General features: G+C 33.4%; 2 protein-coding genes and 1 long non-coding RNA gene across 9 annotated transcripts in view; 1 reads left to right on the forward strand and 2 right to left on the reverse strand.

The window, feature by feature from the left end:
- The window catches only part of LOC132908716 (tyrosine-protein kinase Src64B), an 88,666-nt gene extending 83,784 nt beyond the window's left edge, over nt 1-4,882 (forward strand). For all 4 annotated transcript variants that reach the window (XM_060962977.1, XM_060962980.1, XM_060962979.1 and 1 more), the window contains one exon: nt 223-4,882. In XM_060962977.1, coding sequence (XP_060818960.1) covers nt 223-437 — 215 coding nt within the window. In that variant the 3' untranslated portion in view covers nt 438-4,882. The remainder of the gene's footprint in view (nt 1-222) is intronic.
- Nucleotides 4,883-4,886: 4 nt separating this feature from the next.
- On the reverse strand, nt 4,887-7,304 carry LOC132908731 (oxidative stress-responsive serine-rich protein 1). Of its 2 annotated transcripts, none has more exons than XM_060963007.1 (2): nt 6,847-7,304; nt 4,887-5,998 (listed from the first exon to the last, which is right to left on the reverse strand). In XM_060963007.1, the coding sequence occupies exons 1-2, from the start codon at nt 6,960-6,962 to the stop codon at nt 5,275-5,277; spliced, it is 840 nt and encodes a 279-aa protein (XP_060818990.1). In that variant the 5' UTR covers nt 6,963-7,304; the 3' UTR covers nt 4,887-5,274. The 2 variants fall into 2 exon arrangements, with proteins under 2 accessions (XP_060818990.1, XP_060818991.1); XM_060963008.1 differs by lacking the exon at nt 6,847-7,304 and adding an exon at nt 6,510-6,810.
- Nucleotides 7,305-8,989: 1,685 nt separating this feature from the next.
- Nucleotides 8,990-11,185, reverse strand: LOC132908909 (uncharacterized). 3 transcript variants are annotated; one of them, XR_009658457.1, is made up of 3 exons: nt 10,147-11,185; nt 9,894-10,067; nt 8,990-9,743 (listed from the first exon to the last, which is right to left on the reverse strand). It is a non-coding gene; the product is annotated as an uncharacterized LOC132908909 (long non-coding RNA). The 3 variants fall into 3 exon arrangements; XR_009658455.1 differs by lacking the exon at nt 9,894-10,067; XR_009658456.1 differs by having other exon boundaries at nt 8,990-10,067.
- Nucleotides 11,186-20,084: the final 8,899 nt, after the last annotated feature.

The raw sequence follows: 20,084 nt of genomic DNA on the forward strand, positions 1-20,084 counted from the left end.
TGTTTTATTCTTCTCTTCGTAATTTCATTAATTTTCTGCAATTCTGTGTTTTTAATTCACTATATTTATTAACTTGTGTTCAAGATTGCAATTGTTTGATATCTTCTCATTAATATGGTTCTTACATAATAATCGACGTTTGTATAAATTAAATTTATCGAACAATTAAAAATATAGAAAATAATTATTGCTACTTCTTCGATCGTTCTTTTCATTTTACAGGTATGCAGGGTCGCGAAGTAATCGATCAGATCAATAAAGGCTATCGGATGCCTAAACCATTGAATCACCCGCTGCCGGACAGCATTTACCGATTAATGTTACAATGCTGGGATGCTAGCCCCGAGAAGCGACCCACGTTCGAGTTCCTTAATCACTATTTCGAGTCATTCAACGTCACTAGCGAAATACCCTATCTAGAACCACCAACTGACTGATACACAGCTCACATGCAGAGTCACCTGGTACCGCACGGTCATTTCCATCCAGCGCACATTAACTGTGCCATGGAGTTTTATGGTATTTATTGCTAGATCTCCAGCAATACATCTGAAGACTCTGTTTACCGTGTCCTTTTTTATATTAAAAAATCTGCAGAGATATTATCTGCGCGAACAAGAATAATGAATTCTAAAAAAGAAGGAAACTTGGAAAAAAAGGAGAATTACCGAAAGTACAGAATGGTACAGGAAATATTTATAAGCTGTCTCTTGATGGCGAAGAATTTTGTAAACGTTACCAGATTTTTCGAAGCAATCGTTGTTAAACGCTGCCAAAAAAAAAAAAAAAGAAAGAAGAAAAAAGAGGAGAAGAAGAAAAGGAAAAGAAAATTCTGCGATAATCGTGGATAATTTACGAAGTGTTCTTTCGTTATCCTTACGAAAATTGAGAGTCATCGAGGAAGCATTTCAAGAACAATGATCTTGTGTGCCATGGAACTGAAAAACGAAAAAAATGAAACTGAGTCTTGCTCGTACTGTATATCGATGAGACTTTAAACTTTTGTGACCAATCGTGGATAACTGCCGACTAATAACGAGCCAAAACGTTGCGACTGAAGATAAGAGTATAGAATCTCTCTACCCGCTACGTATTCGATATATATTATAGAATCTAAAACGAAATCGTTCAACGTTTGAGCTATTTATTAAGCATTTTCACAATTTGGAGAGTATATTAAAAATATTTGACAAAGGTATCTTATTATTAAAAAAAAAAAAAAAAGATAATGTTTAGACGGTAGAACGGAAACAGTTGAGAACTAAAAAGTAGAATTTTAAATGGTAGACAATGTAATCGATTATATTAATCCGTCAATGTATGATTACGACGCAGATAAATAGAAGTGTTGCGACGTCTATGTAATCTGCGCGATTGCTTCTTCATTGATCTCGAATCAATCGCGACTGACTTTTCCTAAAATTCAAATCTTGTTTTTTTTCTTTTGGATTCACTCCTTGCAAATCCAAGTGCACAGATTGTGCATCAATTATTGAATGCACAAGCCTGTATTAAAATACAATTATTCTATTAATATAATAAATTAGGATATGCAAAGTTTTTCGTTTGATTTCGAACGATACGTCGAGTAGGACAATATTTTATACGAGAGATTAAGTACGTTTTATACGTAAACGAGAAAAACTTTTTCGATGTGTGTATTTTTGTTCTGTGAACAGTGTATTCCAAATATACGATTCGAAAGCATACGTTCGTTTCTCTGACGAATATACATATACATATACATATATAAATATATAAATATTATTATTTTTTACTGTGATCGCAATCTGTAAAGGAAAGCCAAGAGCTATTTGTTCTCTACGGCGAGTCGATAATGTACCTACATCTGAATATGTCTCGTCATTGTATTAATTTAGACCTCTTTTTTCAAATTCGTTAAGACCTGAGTAAGAAGAAGTTACTAATAACAGAAACAAACATATGTAAGTACGTTATATAAATGCACGTCGCCACGAGAAGTGACAAACTTTTTTTGAAACTACGTGAACCTATCGAGAGAAAAAAAATAAAATAAAATAAAAAATACTAGAAATACTACTTGAAGGTAAAAATTAAGTCATCGATGTTGCTCGTACAAAGTGTTTGAAAAAAAAAAAAAAAAATTGTAAATTTTCTACTAAACATACAAACGACAAGTTAGGGTAGAGTTTAGGCGATAGGCCCATGAAGGTAGTTGTAAATCTCCTCGGGATGTGAAACACCGACAGATCCTCGTCTTTTTTCGTAATTCCGTTGTACAAGAATATTTCTCGGATAAGAAAGGGTTTCGATCCCGAGGATGTATATCGTTGTCTCGTCATGGTCGTCCTCCGCGGAACGTATCGTTAGACGTATAAGTCCCTAGGCGTACATTGAACTATGTCACGATAAGCAAGATGAGCCATTATGACACTTTAGATATATAAAACATTTAAACGAATAAGAACAAGAAAAAAAATATTAAACGAATGAATGGGATAAAAGCTGAGAGAGAGAGAAAGAGAGAGAGAGAGAAGATGATAGAATATAAGTACGAAAGTGCGAGCGATGATAAGACGACTATGTACGTGAGTGTAGTGAATTGTTACAACTATGAATGTGTGGTATTTTTTTCACGCGCATTTTGCCGTGAACATATTAAGAGACGAGCAATAAAATGTCATGCTTCTTGTACGACCCGTAACTATTGCTCAATAGAAAGAAAATCGTATCGTTTCAACAAAACGAGCGTTTTCATGAAACGGACGCACGAACGTCTGACAAACCAGTGTTTGTTGTCTGATAACAAACTATAATACGAATGATTCCAAACAGATATCGATACAGTTGATATATCGATTCGAATATGGAATACTTTTGTGGCTTAAGTTTACCGGGACTCGTCGCGAACTCGACATTATATTGCCACAATTACCTAGTATACCAATAAATATAATGTTTTTTACTATAATTAGCGAGGCAAACACTACATACTTTTGTTGTGTGAGTTGACTAATTTATTCTATGATAGTATGATGCGGTGAATGCACGTGAAAAAGCATCATGTTTACGTAGTGTTAGAAATGTAGTTGTATTACGTCCAACAAACTTTTTCTATGAGCGTTTTATACCGATCAAAATGTTGTGTTTCTCACGGAGAATGGTCACTCAAGATTTTTCGCTAACGATCATGTTGTCGCCATAGTTCGTAGAATTCATATTGAAATACAATCATGCACAAATTCGATTCGTTGAGAATCGATGGCAAATAATGTCCATCATATATAGAAAGTAATGTATTTGATTTTCTCTATCTTGAATGTCAACACTGTCGCATGTACATCATTTTATCCGAGCAAGACGAAGAGAGTAGTATATTTAAATGTTAAATACTGGTAAGGGCATCATGTGGCCTTTCCACTGGATCTAGAGACTGATATTGTTTAGACAAAAGGAACAGATCAATTGCACTTGAATTTGTATTTGACGACTATATATGCTCGATCTAATTTTTCACGAGGATATCGAATCATATGTAATTGAAATTTCAATCTTTCTTACGAGATTGTTAAACGAGAATAAATTTGGTAATTTATATATATATATATATAATAATAATAATTCAAAAACGATCTCGATTTTGTACTTGTTTGTCTATATTCAAATTAGAGATTCGAGCAGATATAGGTATATATCCTTTCTATTGTATTTGAAATAATAAATTTCAAAGGATTTTTAAATAAAACAAAAACAAGCAAAAAATTTACATCGACATATTTCACGATGCATTGAAATCGAATTCTGGTCGGGAGACGCTGCGTGTTTCAACTTGATTGTAACGTATAGATGTTCCAGTCTTTAATGGAGCTATCACGAATGCAATAATGCTCTATCATCGTTGTGCTTTCGGTAGTTCAAAGCAAAGTATGTATACTCAATATGCTAGTTGGTTTATGTAAGGCTATCGATCCTTTAACGTTTTTTCGATCATTCGTTGCCACGAATAAATATATAGGCTTTATATTAAGGCTCCCGAGTTGAAGTATTTCGATCTTCGAGTTAAATTTTTTGTCTATAGCCTATAAATATTCGTCGTCATAATTACCAAAGTAGCAACTCATAACGCTAGTTCTACTTTTATTACTCTTATTGAATAACTAATTTTACTGCTTACAATTAGTAAAATCGTGTGACAGCTTCAACATATCTTTTAAGTATGGATTATAATACGTACTATGGTTCCATGTACTTTCCTTTTTATATTGTTTCGAATTTCTTTTTTCGAACACTGCGTCTCTCGGCTTGGAGACAAGTTTCCATGAAAAGATAGTTTCGTTCTTTCTATAATTCGTAAAATATAAAGTAAATCCTTCTTATTCGGTTTGACTTGCCTACTTTTGAAAATTTGTTTCGTTGTGGCTCCGTTCAAATGAAATTTTAATAAATCTGTGATATAGTAACGAACCTCATGTTTTTTGATACAGAGTTTGAGTATTGCGCGGGGCTACCAACGAAATTAACGTGTCAGAAATTGCTTAATAACCATTTATAAATGTTAAAAAATGAAACAGTCGTCACACCAAATAGATGGATATTTTTTAATGCATTTAGGCTTTCGTCAAGATCATACACACCGCGCGTCAACATGGTTCACTCGTACCTAAAGTAAAAACGGATCAATATATCGTCATTGTTTACGTACCAAAGCTTATTATCATTAAGTAATTTAATGGTTACTTTGTATCATTGTATTAAGTACCATAAGCCTATGCAGATAAATATATTATGTATCATATTAACAGATGAGTGTCAAGTGATATTCATATATTTTATCCATATAACGATTTATTATTCTTTCATTAATAAACGCGCAAGTAAATTGGGAGTTTTAATAATACAATACGTTAGTTGCAAGAAATTTATTCTAGTACCAATGTTTCATTTTATAATACAAAAATTTAAAAAACAAAGACATTAAAACGTTTTCATTGAACTAAATGAAATAGTTTGACACAAATGGCTTCTTAAAATTAATACATCGTCATCTTTGTTCTCTTTTACCATTTTCACAAAAAAAAAAAAAAAAATTTAGATTTAATCCTCTACAAAAACGCAGATTTTTTTGTATTTTTGTTTTATTGTATATTATATATAATTTAGGTACCAAATTAAATTGGATTTGTAGCAAACATACAGTGTTTAGACTTGTAATCATGCATAAACATTGCAGCTCATGCTAGTCTTTGAAAAACTGTATAAGAAATCTGTCTGTTACAATTCAATATATTATAATTAAATATACATCATTTCTGCCATGTGCGACATCTTCTTTGGAATATGAACAAACTCCTCGAAGTAGCTGGCAAGCTCGTCAATAGTAACATCGCATGAAGGTGGAGATATTCGTGCTTGTACCGAACATGTATTTGAACTTGAAGGTTGACCAGTAGAACCAGCAGCTTCTGATTGACTATTATTATTATTATTATTGTTAATATTATTATTGTTGTTATTGCCTCCACCTGGCCCAGGCCCTCTTTTTAAGCTTGGCATCGTATTACTACGTGCACGTTGGAAACTACTAGCTTGATAATTATCTTGAATGCTGGTATCGTCTTTAGCTTGTCTAGAGTCTTCACTAATATTTAGTGTTTTAAAGTCCTTTGCAACCGTACCATGGCCAAAAATCTTTGAGTTCTTACCAGAAATATTAAATTTACATGTTTCTTTAATCAATGTATTTGCTAGATTATCGCTAAGACAGTTAGTGCCAGTATCGTTTAATTTTAATACAGCCTCTTTGATTATTGAGTTTTTCTTATTTTTATCAAGTACTCTTTCATTTTTTGATGGTTTAAAATTCGTTGTGCTTTTAACGCCTCTGGGACTGTTTGTGGTTAATGTTGGCTTGACAGGTATCAATCGTCTTCGAAATAAATGACTGCAATCAGAACTGACGATTTTACTTGTTGTTCTAAATGGATTTGACGACTTTACTTTGTCAATAGGTGTAATACTGAAACAATAGAAAGCAGTGTTGTTAATTAACATTGCGACGAATAAAAATAATTATTAGGAACGCATAATTCTTTCAACATTCGTATATCGTAAATAAAATTCAATAAAATCTTGTCAAGAAAGAGATTTGAAAACATTACAAAAACATTAACTATATGATGATTTAAAATCATCTCGCGATGATTCATCATTCTTGCCACGTAACCTTGAATCGGATATTGGTAAACGTTTAATACTCGGTCGCTTATGCAATAGCATCCAACTACGTGAATTCATGTCGAAGCCACGATAAAATGGGACACTAATTGCGTGAAATTATATTTGAGATTTAATAAATCAACGTTATCACATTTTGACGAACATCAATCATTGCACTTCACTTGTATTCTATTTTCGTTTCCTTTATCATATTAACGCGTAAATTATCGAGGAGCAATATTTCGTAAATGTAGATGACTCTGTGTGGGGGCCCTTTAACTTGCTCGAAATATGTGTAAACATTTGCTTACGGTTCGTAGTCGATGTTATTATTTCGCAGCATCGAATACAAGAAGTAACGATCACTAAAATGTGTGTTCACGAGTGCTTGCATCATTAATAAATCAAATTAACAAGATGCACGCATACGATGGGTAAACAAGAAATTGTCGCGTAACTCTTGAAACGAGGTAAGGTTTCAACCGAAGACCTTGACCGCGCGTTGAAAATGGATTGAGTCGCAAAACCGCAACGAACCGATACATCGAACGAGCGCACACGATAGAATTCAGAATGTTCGAGGCACTGGAATAGGACAGTTGCGAGGAGCAGGCGCTTTAAATGAGCTTTCTGGCGGTAAATGCTTACTGAGGACAGCTCGATGAGAGACGATCAATTTCGAGCTTTTCTAAACTCGCCGGCAGTACTTCGTCAGCCATGGTAACAATTTTGCACGGTTCTGTGCTCAGCGTTTGCGGGAACATGGCATCATGCCGAACCACTGTTGGCAAACAAACGTTGACAGCGCGTCAGAAAATTCCAGAATGAAGAATACGTTGTTTCGTGAAATAGGTTAGAACGATGATGATAGGCTGAATTCCACAGTCACGACATTCACTAGCGTTTTCTTTCTTTTATATTCAGCAAATCTGTTTAGTTATGTTTTCACCTCTATACCATCTCGTTTTCGTTTTCATTGAACTCACTCATTGGATATCGCTTGTAGACGCGATTTCGCGATCAATTAATCATCGACAGCACGTAAATAAACAGACTTTTGCGCGCAACTGCCATTCTACTGCTGCTCAATACCGGAAGCAACGATTCCAGATGGCGTTCCAATTGTATTCTCGTTACGCGCCCAACGCCATTTAAACTTTCGAAAGTTACGTCCATGTTTGAATCAGGCATCCGAGATAAAGGTTATATTTAACGCATCGTCTAATTGGTGGTCGAAATGAGTGGGTGGTGAGTAATTACGAGATCAATAATTTATTAATTCTGTGATGTATAAATATTAAGATAACACTACGATATTTTGATACATTTAGTTGCATACGAAATATCGCTTCTTTGAAACCTAATATCACCTATTAAATTTTGTTCTATCTGTCATATCTATAATTAGAAATTAACAAAAATGTCATTATTGGTCACAACAAATGATTAAATTACTCGTATGACTTTCTTAGACATGTGAGTCTGAATTTTGAAAAAGTTATGATGAAAGTTACTGAAAATATATATATGTAAGGATATACATAAATATGGTTATGGCAGGTTAAAGTAAAAACACCATTTCACATATAGAATTTTTTATTTCTTATACTGATAACTCTTACATCACTAGGAAAGTGCATTGATTCAGGTGGATACTACTTTGATTAAATGTGTGATATTTGAAAGAATTTGAAAGAACTAACTTCCTATTAGTAAAATAATATTTCATTTGTATTAATTTAATAATACATTCAATCTCATAATATTAACACTAGAACTAGTCAAACTAACTAACTAATAATAATATTCAGTATTTTATACTTCCTGTCAAACATGAGTTTTATATCAATGTACTAGTTATTATTGAAATGCAAATGCATCGTGTTTGCTCGAATTTCATCGGGATTTGACCCTTCGGAAATTACATTGATCAACTCTACAAATTAAAAAGCACAGAAAAGTGACGATATTTCAAATGCAGTTTATTAGATTTATCTTAAAATTTATGATTACTTGTATTATTTTCATTCTATTTATTTTTTATTATTTTAAATCATTTTGTATTATTAACCGTGTACTTGGATAATGAAATTAAGAAATTAATAGAAAGTGAAGTTGATCAGTTTATATTTTGAGAGGCCTATTTATAAGTATAAATACAATATTCTGGTAATGTAACAAATAGAATATAGTCGAATCGCGTGCGGTTCTCCTTTGACAGATCTCTTGCATTGCGTTTATGGCCGCTGTATAAGTTGCCAAGATTTAAGTAGAACGAAAATACAGGTCGTAATATCGATCAAACGTATCTTTGCGCCATTAAAAGGATGTCGTGATTTCCGTGGAAGTTTGAAAAGCCTCCTGGGAATCGATCTAAGCCTCGGTTAGAACACAATATCGTGAAATGTGATAGGTTTAATCTGTTCTCTTGCTTCCAACTCCAAGTCTTCGTACATAGAACCGTCGCGTGTACTCGTGACTCGTTGTGCAAATCTCCAGATAAAATAGAACCAAGAGCAATTTATCGTTGTAATTTATGGAAATATTTCTTATCGTATCCCACGTGCCGCACTTTTTTCTTTCTTTTTTTTTTTTTTTTTGTTGTTTTCACGCGAATTTTAAACAGTGTTAAAATAGTTCCACACCGGTACGATATTTTCATGTTTGCCACATGTATTTGTGTTTGTATTTTTTATTTTTCTACTTCTGCGAGTGCGGGTGTAAAAATATAGTTTATTTATCGAAGGATAGTATATCAGGACAGATTTATGGAACGAAGTAGAACAGTTAAAACTTTTGTAAGAATTTTATTGAATCGTATACATAGCTGTGTCTTACGTATGAGTGATGGATATGATTATCTTGTTTGACTATGAGGCTTGATTAAAACATGAAACATACGTTAGAGAACCGTGAAATTAAAGTATAACATTATTATGTGATACAAGTGTAAACATTTTCCACCTTATGTATGTCAATAAATTACGTCATGAACATATAGTAACGAATCTGTTAAGATACTTAGTGTATTTTAATATTAGAATCATTTGAATATAATGTAAATTTTGTAAAATGAAAAATAAGTTCTTATTGATATATTTTACTAAAAATATTATTCAAATTTCCAAAAATTCACCACTGCCAATTTATAAACTTTCGATGAAATATTATGAATTAGTCACTTTGTTTACCCCAGCAGTTTTAGCATGTATAAGAAAATAATAAATATATCAACTGGTGAAAGTTATTTTATCGGAGATCTCGATTTTCAATATAACAACCGATGAATAAGCGAACGAGGCTTACAAGACCTGACACACTCTACGAGGCGCTTTATTTTAGCATATGAGCGAAATATTTACGAATTCCTCGTGCCGAAAAGCACTCAAGAGCCACGGGATTCGTCAGGTTGAAACAACAGAAGCTATCGTTGAATCCATTCAACCATATTCTCATATATCTCTGTTCGTTCAGTTTGTTCGTCCGTCCTTAGAAACTGGAGCGCCATTTTTCTTCTTCAGATTAAGTAATCCTCTTTCGTAATGCTGAAAAAGCAAAAAGAAATTAAGGAAAATGATACAATTTTACGTGTACAGATACACACACAAAACCACGTTCGAATTTCACAATTATATAAGAATTAATAGAATTTGAAGAAGAAGTTAGGATAAAAGTTAAATAAGAGAAGAACCTACCTAAAATTAAGAAAATAAGATATAAAAATCTTAGGAATCTTCAAAATAGAAAGATAGAAATATTATCTTTGTCAAATAAGCGCATATAAATACACGATCACGCTAATCACATTTTCCCAAACACAGACTTCCTTTTATCCATTTCGATCATCTTCGTTCGTTCTTCCAAGTTGCCTATTTCAAAAATAAAAAAAAAAAAAAAAAAAAAAGAAAAGAAAATAAAAATGAAACCAGCGAAAGATATTAATTTTACCAATTAAAAAGCTTGGTAAGATCGTTCGAAGGCGTATCCTGTTCGCCGTATCGTCTCGTTTTCTTGCTTAAGAGACCAGAAACGCGGGTTGGTACGATGCCAAACGGTGGCCACACGTACATATACACGATACACTACTCCCACGTCTCGCGACCGCGTTCACTTCCTGCGGATTTGCACACGGGTTAGAAAAGGCCGTGGCGTGGCACTGTGGCACGCGGTGAACGCGTTCTCCACGTCGGTAAATTTATATTTCAAGATCGCCTACCGAATGATCTTTACGATCGCTGGAACGTTTGCCTGACAATAACGGTTCACGACTCGAGGCAATTACTGACAGATCCAGCTCGATGCCTCGCTATCACAACGAAATGGCGCGCGTTGGTTTCAAAGCGCGAGCGAGCGCACGAACGTCAGTTTGACACTGGCTTGATACATTGTACGCGGCCAGTGTCGTTTCCACTTGTCGTCGACATCTGTTTCCGTCGAGTATTTATAAAGTGATCGAACGTAGCGGAACTTGATTCCCCATATGTCGCTCGACCAAAAATTCGCACAGAGTATTTTCCCAATTATCGTATACCTTCGTTTTTGGTAATTGAGCAATAGTAAATGAAATGGTAAAAATGATGTAAGTAGCAGTAGGGTAAAAAAGGATTTTCTTAGAAGATTGGGAAAGTTTTGAAATAAATCTACGCCTATAAGAGAGAATTTTGTGGAGTATCTGCAGAGCAATAGATTTTTAAATCTACGCTTGTTCTTATGTTTATATAAGAGTTGTGGATTCTTAAAATTAAACTTGCTTTATATTTAGAAGATGGTGGAAAAAATATTTATATTTTCATTGTATTCTACCATCTTCTATATATATGTATCCCAGGCTATATATTCCATAGAAAAACATAAGATAGCTTGTGTTTAGGAATTCCTAATTTACGTAGTATTTTCCTTCTGAGTTTGTAGGATAGTTTGTTATCTACACGATATATAGATTTTCCCCTTGATGTGTCTAATTTGTGCCGATTACTTCTATTTTCGAAGTGAAGTTAAGAAAGGAATTCGTTTCCGCCTATCTTACTGCAGGATAAAGTTATAATCATTTATAAAGAATTGCTATTATTAACAATTGATATAATCATTCTCAAGTTCTAATTATTTAAAGTAATATGAAAATTCTTCTGATTCTGATAGATTCACTTGCGCTAGTAGGTCTCAAGATAATAAATATCCTAATGTATTATTTTTTCCAATTTTTCCAAATTATAAACGATATAATATTATAAATTTTTATTATAAATTTTCCTATTCCAAAATTATAAACGATACGAGATACCTCAAGGTCCGTTTACATACATCGTATTAATATCTATAAGTCTATCGATTATCACATCGAAAGACAAATGTAGAAATTCTAAAACGAGTCGTTTTTCCTTATTACGTATTCTCTTCTGACCCAGATACGTAAAATACTCAACGTTTAATTCGTTATATAGATAGCAGTATCAATATACAATTATGAAACTCGTGATCTTCTAGAATCTAGAACATAAGTTAAGATTAAAACACCAATTTACTTTGTTTCTTAAGTTACAAAATCCTGGTTCATTTCATGCATCATTCTTCCACCTATCGTATTGTATTCGTACTATATTGGAATTTCGTAAAATTGGAATAGAGAACTTCATGGAAATAGATACAAAATTCGGATAAAACAAGGGAGAATTCAACATTGATCAATTGCCAATAGATAATCTGCTTATCTTCATCTGGTATACGAAAACCAACGATTGCATTATTTGTGGGATTACATTGTATGCAAGTATCTAATATTACCGATCGAGTAAACGAGATGGGGCTAATGGTGGTCGATAGAGTGAGTTTAGGAAATTTCTAGGTTTGTTAGGCGATTATATTAGGTTATAACTAGTGTGTGACTTTCTTGGTATCTATTTGTGGTATCTTCTTTTCTAACAAATATTTTCATCTTCTTTAGATTTATTTTACACATTGTCTTAAAATCAGAGATATTTTTTTTCATATATAATTACTCTCATTATCTTGTGTAGTTTATATGTTACATACATTTCATGTATTTTCAACTTTTTCACAAGCTTATATATATTTACAGTTAGGAAACTAGAGATATTTCTGGTGAGAGAAGCTGCCGCAAGAGGAGCAGTCATATTTTAGTAACATTAAATATGTCAAGTGACTGTCATAATCTCTCTTTTAAACCAACAACATTGTAAGAAGACACCTATATTTCAAAATGCTTAAAGAAAAGGTTGGTCGATAATGCCAGAATATCGAGCCAAATTCCACTTTTAACAATTCTCTGATAATTTTCATTGGTCGAACCGTGAATGCTATGTGATACATGCCAATGATTAATCCATTTCTTCACCTTCTAATAATCCAATCAGCTTAATGGCGCGTTTCCATCGCGCGAGTGCGCTCCCATCTAGAAAACGAAAGAGATTGGCCACCACGCGATGGCGACAACCGCGGCCAAAGGCATCGGATGATATTTATGAGAGCCCTTATGCTGGAACGTGTCGCGTGACTTCAGTGGGGGTGTTGGAACACGGGGAGACGCCGCCGCGACCAGGACGGAAATAGCTGGTCGCAAGGATTTCTCGGTGAAACGACACGCACTTTCGACACATTCTCCAGACTGCTTCCGCATAATTTGCTGGAACTCCTCTAAAAGCATTTCGTTTATATATTCTTGTGAAAATCGTGAAAGTCGTGTTGACATCTCGTTTGGATGGATATATTATATTCCTGTTTTAGTATGTTTTTTCTTTTTTAAAAAGGAACAATGTATTAATTTTTCCTAAATTATTTAGCAGCCATAAACATTTGTCTCCTAGTTTCCTGTGTATTGAATATTAAGTTGTACCTTGTTGTATGTTTCTTTTTGAACAAGTATTTTTATTTCTTCCACAGATTATTTTATACGTCGCTTCTTCTTCCTCTTTCTTCAACTTTCGTCTTAATATTTTCTTCTGTCTGAATAGGGAATTTTCTTTAATTTTAGTTAATCGTATGAAGTTGAAACGCACGTGTATGGTCTGATGGTACGAGTTTCTTTTCAACGTTAAAAGTTCGAAAAATACTCCACGCTCGTTGTATATTTTCCGAACCGAGATTAGCAGTTGTTGCACACTGCGAATATAAACGTTTATACGGATAACGTATCTCGTCCAGGCGCCACGTGTTTTGCACAAAAATACCTCTTAAAATTCGCAATCCGCAGGAATATGTTATAAACTACGGCCACTTTGCCGCGTCTAACACTGACACGAAATCGTTCATAAATCCAGCGCTAATGAACAGATGTATCCCTTCATCTATTAACTTATTAACTGTTAGAACAGTTAAAAAGTAAATAAGAAAATATTATAATTGTCAATTAAAAAAAATATTTTCTAATTGTAATTCAATTAAAATTCTAATTAAAAGAAATTATCTTACGAAATCGATTTTCTCATAAAATAACAATTATCATCTCGTACTAATCGCTAAAGTAGTAAATACCTCGAATAATATTAACTATCGTATCATATCGAAGTAACGACTTTTCAAACTTGCGTTTAGTCGCACATGATGGAAAATTTTGCTAAAAAAAAAACAAAAAAAGTGCACTTTTCTCAGCTGTCTCTATGCTGTCTCTATTTATATTCATCACAAATGAAATAAGTAGAATATGTACGGTGCTTGTTAGTCACATCGAGGAATTGCTTTTAACACGAACATCAATTGCAAAGGGGGTTACATCGTTTTTGTCGTTCCTTAGCGGATTCGCCTTTTATCCCATAAATCTCGTAACTTATCCTCTTTACTTTCCTCCTTTTCGCCATTTTTCCGATGCTTCAGTTTCCGACACAATCTGATCGCGGTACATTCCGATTTCTGCGTAACACATTCCTTAGGTTGTTACGCGAATGAACATTGTATATTATAGGCAAAGTGATAGAGGAAATAATTGCACGTTTTCTTTTTAACGCGTTCGTTTCGTTTCGAAGAAATTTAGGATTAACAAATTTAACAAATTTAACAAATTTTCTTTCTATAAAAACAAAGTATTTATATATTAAAATTTGAGCAAGATTTAACAGGAAAAAGGTGTTGCGAATATAGAACAAAGTCTTCGTTATTTCCTTTCGCGTAAATTCGAACTATTTGAACTATCATCTCGAAAATGTCGGCTATTAAATCCGAGGAATACATTTCTCAAGGCTATAATTATTTTTTATTTTTCCCAGACATGGAAGGATTCTAAACGTTTAAGAATGTCCATTCGCAATTGTATTTATTCCGATAATTTGATTCGAAGCACGTTGAAATTAGGGAAATACCCAACATATATGTAAATATGTACGTCAGTATTATTTTGAAATAAAAACAAGTTAAAACTCAAAATAGAAAGTTAAAATTGAAAAGTCGGTGGAAAGTAATAAAAAGTAAAATGTTTGAAAATTAAGAAAGGGATCATGTAAGGAGGGGAAGTTTGAGATACGAAACGAACTAAAAATGTAGGATATTCGATCTACACCATGTTTCAAGCATTGTCCACGCGCGGTGGAACATGTTGCGGCAAGCCTATTTTTGTGGAACAAGAATCTGTGCTTAGCGCTTTGCGAAATAGCCCGAAGGAATTACTCAAACAAACGATTCATTTGTCTGGAAACAAAGCGTAGGTTCGGACTGCTTAGACGGTAGAAAGCAAGGGTTTCGTGTTTGCATCGCGTTTAAACGCGAGCCGAGTGAAAAATGGGAATTGGCGAACGAACAAATTAAGCTTTCGCCTCGAGTCGAGAGTTAAAAATGAAGCAACGTCGATGTTCTTTAATTTGTTTCGATGTTGAAAGGAAATATATTTGTTACGTATCAAAAGCGAAAGAAAGTTCCTGGTTTTTCGGATTGAAGAAAAAATTAAGATTACAGAAGAGAAATACTACAAGTACAATTTCGTTGATTTTCTAATTTTGATGTTTAAGTGCGTGTACTTCGACATAATATAGGAAACATAGGGACAACTTATTTGATCCAAAGATGTAAGTTATTTTCCATTACACATTTTTCCAATTTTTATAGTTGACAATTTTCAAATTTACAAACGCTACCGATCAATGCTAATGTTACTAAATTGTCTTTTTATTCGATCTTGGAATAAAATATATTTTCACATTGTTCACAATTTTAAAGATTTCTTTTTGATCGTAAAGTTATATTATTCTCAAAAATTCACTAGATTGTATCCATCATATCTCTTCGCTGTGATCTTCATCTATATCATTGCATAAGAAGAAAAAGGATGGTAAAAGCGCAAGGGTCTAAATAAAGTTAGATGATCATCACCGATCACAATGTTTTATTCGAGAAAACGCCCACAAAATTACTCGATCGTTACGTCGAAGCTGGCAAAAATAAAAAATTATCTCGACCCTTGGTCGAATTCTTTCGTGAGTCTTCTTTTATTTGCGTTCAAGGAATCGAATAAGGCTACTTGATAATAATTGAAACTGATGAGGGAAACATGGTAGTCGCAGCAGTTGGTCGCAATCCAAGATCCTTCTACAAGAAATTTGCCTGCTGTTTGCAAGTAAATTAATAACTGGCGAACTGTTTATATTTCTATATTTACGCACGTTACAATGGTAGCTAATTTAGGAATATTTTGTTCGCGAGATAATTTACACGAAGATGCATTTCATCAAACTGAATTCTAATTGTAAGTTATCCGAACAATTTTTCAACAGGGAAGTTACGAAATTTACGAAAGAGTTGGAACATAGTTTTAGAAAAGGGGAAATAATAATTTTCATTTCTTCGTTAATAAACGCGATAAATTTTACTTCTCAATGTGATAAAATTATATACATAAAATTATACGTAATTACGATATTATTCGTAGAATGAATCGAAGATTATCATGACTTGACATGAGTTTAAAAACAAAAAATTAGGAGATGAAAACCAAAAGCTAGAGATTAGGAAGTAGAATCTAGAAATTTTAGAAATTCCAAAAATTGGCTTCAATGTTACGAAAAACTCAGAAATTTCAAATATTGTCAAACTACACATATGTTGGATATCACAAATCGTTCGAGATATCGATCGCAATCTCATACATTATGATTTACAGTGAGACCGGAAGTCTTTATGTTTCCTATAATATTCGCCACCATGAAGAAGAAAGGGAAAAGATAGACGTGCTTATAAAGGGCAGTTCGAGTGTGTAAATCATCCTCGTAACGCCAAATGGGTGGAAAGAAGATGAGTAGGGTAAAGCTCGGCAATTTATCGCGTCAACGCATATGATAGACTAATGTTTGTCTGTCCAACGGACCAAAGGACAAACGACATTTAAGACCCGTAAATCAACCTCTTAGCTATATAGGTGCTTTAATTTACGAGTTATTTGACAGCGATTAAAAACTTCCATTGACGAAGCGATATCACTGATAATGAGACGTGTTGCGTGCGAGGAGTTTGTGATTTAAAGGCAAGGAACGACAACCCTTTTAGTCCTTACAAGATACAGGGGGATGTGATTCACGATATGTGTAGTTCCACTGCGATTAGGATCGATTTACTACCTTTTTTCAAATTAGTCGAATATTTGTTTCAATTTACAATTGTAGGACTAGTTTATTGTTGTTTATTGATAGTTGAACTTTTCAAAATTTGTTTGTATTGTATTGACTTATTCTGTAAAATATAAAGTTGAGGGGAATGATGATGGTTTATGTGTTTCAAAACGCTCGTTTTGGGTCTTACAATTATTTATGCACGTTGTCGTAAACAATTAATTTATAGAAGCAAGCAATTTTGTTTTTTACACATTGCATAGCAATTATGTACGTGAATAATGAGAGTGTAAGATTTGTAAAAGAATTTTTTTAAATTTTATTTTGGTTTTTTTACAATTTGTCCTTATGGACATTTGGTAAAGTGTTATATCTTATTGGGGGAAAAAAATAAAATAAAAATAAATATAGCATGTGGGTGGCTACCCCCAGCGGGGTGCCAGCTTCGTTTTTTCTAAGTTATATCTTTTATGATGTAAAAGAATTTGACACGATTAGTTCGACTTATAAAGAGTTAGATTAACTTTGTTCTGATATTAAAAAATTGGGACTAGATATTATAAAAACAACATGTATTAGGTTGTTCCAAAAGTTGCTTTCGTTTTATAAGGAAGTAGTAGATGCACAACATTTTTTGTTTCACGTTATTTTATTGAATTATGTTTGATCCACTTTATTCTATTACTACAAACTGGATCATATATAAATCCATAAAGTAATATAAAATAAAAAATGTGCATCTATTATTTCACTTATGAAACGAAAGAAACAACCTAATAGTATAGTAGCTCGTCTATCTTGATGGGAAAAGAATGAGAAAAGGTACACGATACAATCACCAATACTGCAACACTGAACTATGTACGTTACTCTGCAAAACTCATGCTACAAAAATTTCATTTTCACCAAATGAATCTAAAAATACACGTGAAATTATCAGTCTAATTGCATTTAAGAATACACACGAGCTTATGGTAAACTCATTGCAAACGCAACTGAATGAAAATCACGAAAGAAATCCAACATTTTCCGATGATACTTCATAACTGTAGTGAGTTATGGATCAATTTAACACACGATGAAGGGACATTTTCGCGATTTAGTGACATTGTGGGGTCGGTTGTCGCGTGTGCACCATGACTCACGCGGAAAAAGGAGCGAATGGATACAGAAGGAACAGCGGCGTAACTATAATAGACGAGCAAAGGGCACAAAGTATGCATGCACTTACGCGTGCTGCCTAATAATGTATATCGTTTCTGCACGGTCAAGAGCCACGACAAAGTAAATTACGTTTGCGGAGGTGGAAAGAGATAGAAACGCACAGAGGATGAAAGAGTGGGACTCGTGCTTCTCTAATTGCACGCTCAGAATAATAGATAGCGAGGAGCTTCTACTCGTTGTCGTACTCACAGACGAATATAGACACGGCAGGTGTTTAAAGATTCGATTAAATCTCAGACGAGTGGCAAACCTTTTAATAAGTTTTATTAAAGCGTGTATTCTTATGTATACTCTTGTATCCATTCTATACATTTTATACTTATTTTCCTTCACTGCATACATTTATTATATTTCCTACTTAAGGTAGAGGAGGAATTGTTTGGTTTCCAGATTATAGTAAGTGGATCGTGATGTTTGTCACGAATTATAGTTTCGCGTAGTACTGGGGAAAGACAAATATCCGCAGCTGCTCTTATTTGTCAAGCTTTATATATGAGCAAAAAAGAAAAAAAAAAAATGAAGGAAATGAGCTTCAATTATCACACAAACCACGAACTCGTGTCCTTTGTTTTCTGTCTTAACGGTGGACACACAATGCACGATTTGTTGTTGGTAAGGATATCAAATTCACTACGCACTTGTAAATCTAAGTCAATTTCTATAAAAAGATCTCAACTCGTGAAATTTGATGTAATTTGACGTTAATTTTTATTTTTATGTAAATTCCAATACTCCAATAATTTCTTCTGAACTTGATGCAACAAACAGAATGTTGGATATTTAATAGTACATCGCCTTTCCGATTAAAGTACAGACCAGATCTCCTTGGTCAATTTCTAATTATCCTTGAGAAAAGTACCATTTATATTTCTCACAATACTTATAAATTAGTCCAACCAACCAAATCTTGTTTGAGTTTAACTCTACTTAAAAATATTCTTTTTTCGAATGCCTCACGAGATGTCCTGGATATTAAAATTAGATGAAAACTTACTTACGCTATATATATGATGCTTGATTTCATCCCTATTCATAATCTTGTAAAACAGCAAAATAATAAATTAATAAGAATCAACGAGATTCATTGCGCGGGTCAGAGTTAAACGGTCAATGATGAAAACTGGGCGAGTTTCGTTTCTTTCGGTCCATCAACTTCCGAAACGCCGCTCTTGCAATGAAATTTTCTTCTCATGAGGCTCATAAATGTCCGCATACCGTATTCGACATCTTTACGATCTGCTTTATGGACTCAGACTGTGAGACGTTAGACATACGTAGACAATAGCGAAAAGGGGTTGGAAATAATCGGCCTCTTGGCTGTGAGAATAAAAGAAAGAAATTACAGTTGTAAGTGGAATGAGCGAACAAATGACTTCGAAGCTTCTCTTCACTGGTCGAATTAGGATCGTAACTTGTCGTATAGAAGTAATCAAATTCTCGAGTTTAGATGTTTGATCTATTTAAAGAAATAGTAAATTACTCAGGAAGTCGCTTAAAAGATAATTCAAAGAAAACGTTTAATTCCTTGTCGATTTGTTTTTGAACAAGTTGCTTCTTTGATTATGAATAGAAGAAAGAACCTTAATTTTAATTAAGAATTTTATAATACATAATGTATATTGCTGATTAGAAATCGATTGATGCAAATAATTAGACGTATACACGAAATGTTATTACAAAGCAATATGTTTTGGATTTCTCTAACACCCAAATTGGAATTCAAATCATATAGTCAATCTGAAATTTGATAATACTTTATGATATGTAATCTGGACTTCTAAATATAAATGTACCGATTAACATAAATTATCCAAAGTACATATAAAGCGTTATTATAAAAAAATAAACTATTTAATCTGTCCGTTTTTGAACAAATTGTTTCTTTATCTAATGACAAAATTCTATAAGTGAAGACTCTCATTAGCCAAGAAACGTTACTGCTTGAAAATATAGCAATCAACATAAATTATCAAAGACATATCATTATATTACATAGAACGAAGAAAAAGCTTCCATTACTATTTCAACATTTATTTACACCCTATGAACCCTGAAACGAGTAGTTTAACCATAACCGTAACCGATGGCGTATCGAAAATCACTTTGACCACCCCATAC

The sequence above is a fragment of the Bombus pascuorum genome, chromosome 7, assembly GCF_905332965.1.
Source record: "Bombus pascuorum chromosome 7, iyBomPasc1.1, whole genome shotgun sequence".
In the NCBI taxonomy this organism is placed as follows: domain Eukaryota; kingdom Metazoa; phylum Arthropoda; class Insecta; order Hymenoptera; family Apidae; genus Bombus; species Bombus pascuorum.

Coding starts and splice junctions, on each gene's coding strand:
- LOC132908731 (XM_060963007.1), bottom strand. CDS start 6,962: ATGTTCCCGCAAACGCTGAGCACAGAACCGTGCAAAATTGTTACCATG. Junction 5,999..6,846: donor CTCTCATCGAGCTGTCCTCA/GTAAGCATTTAC, acceptor CTATTGTTTCAG/TATTACACCTATTGACAAAG.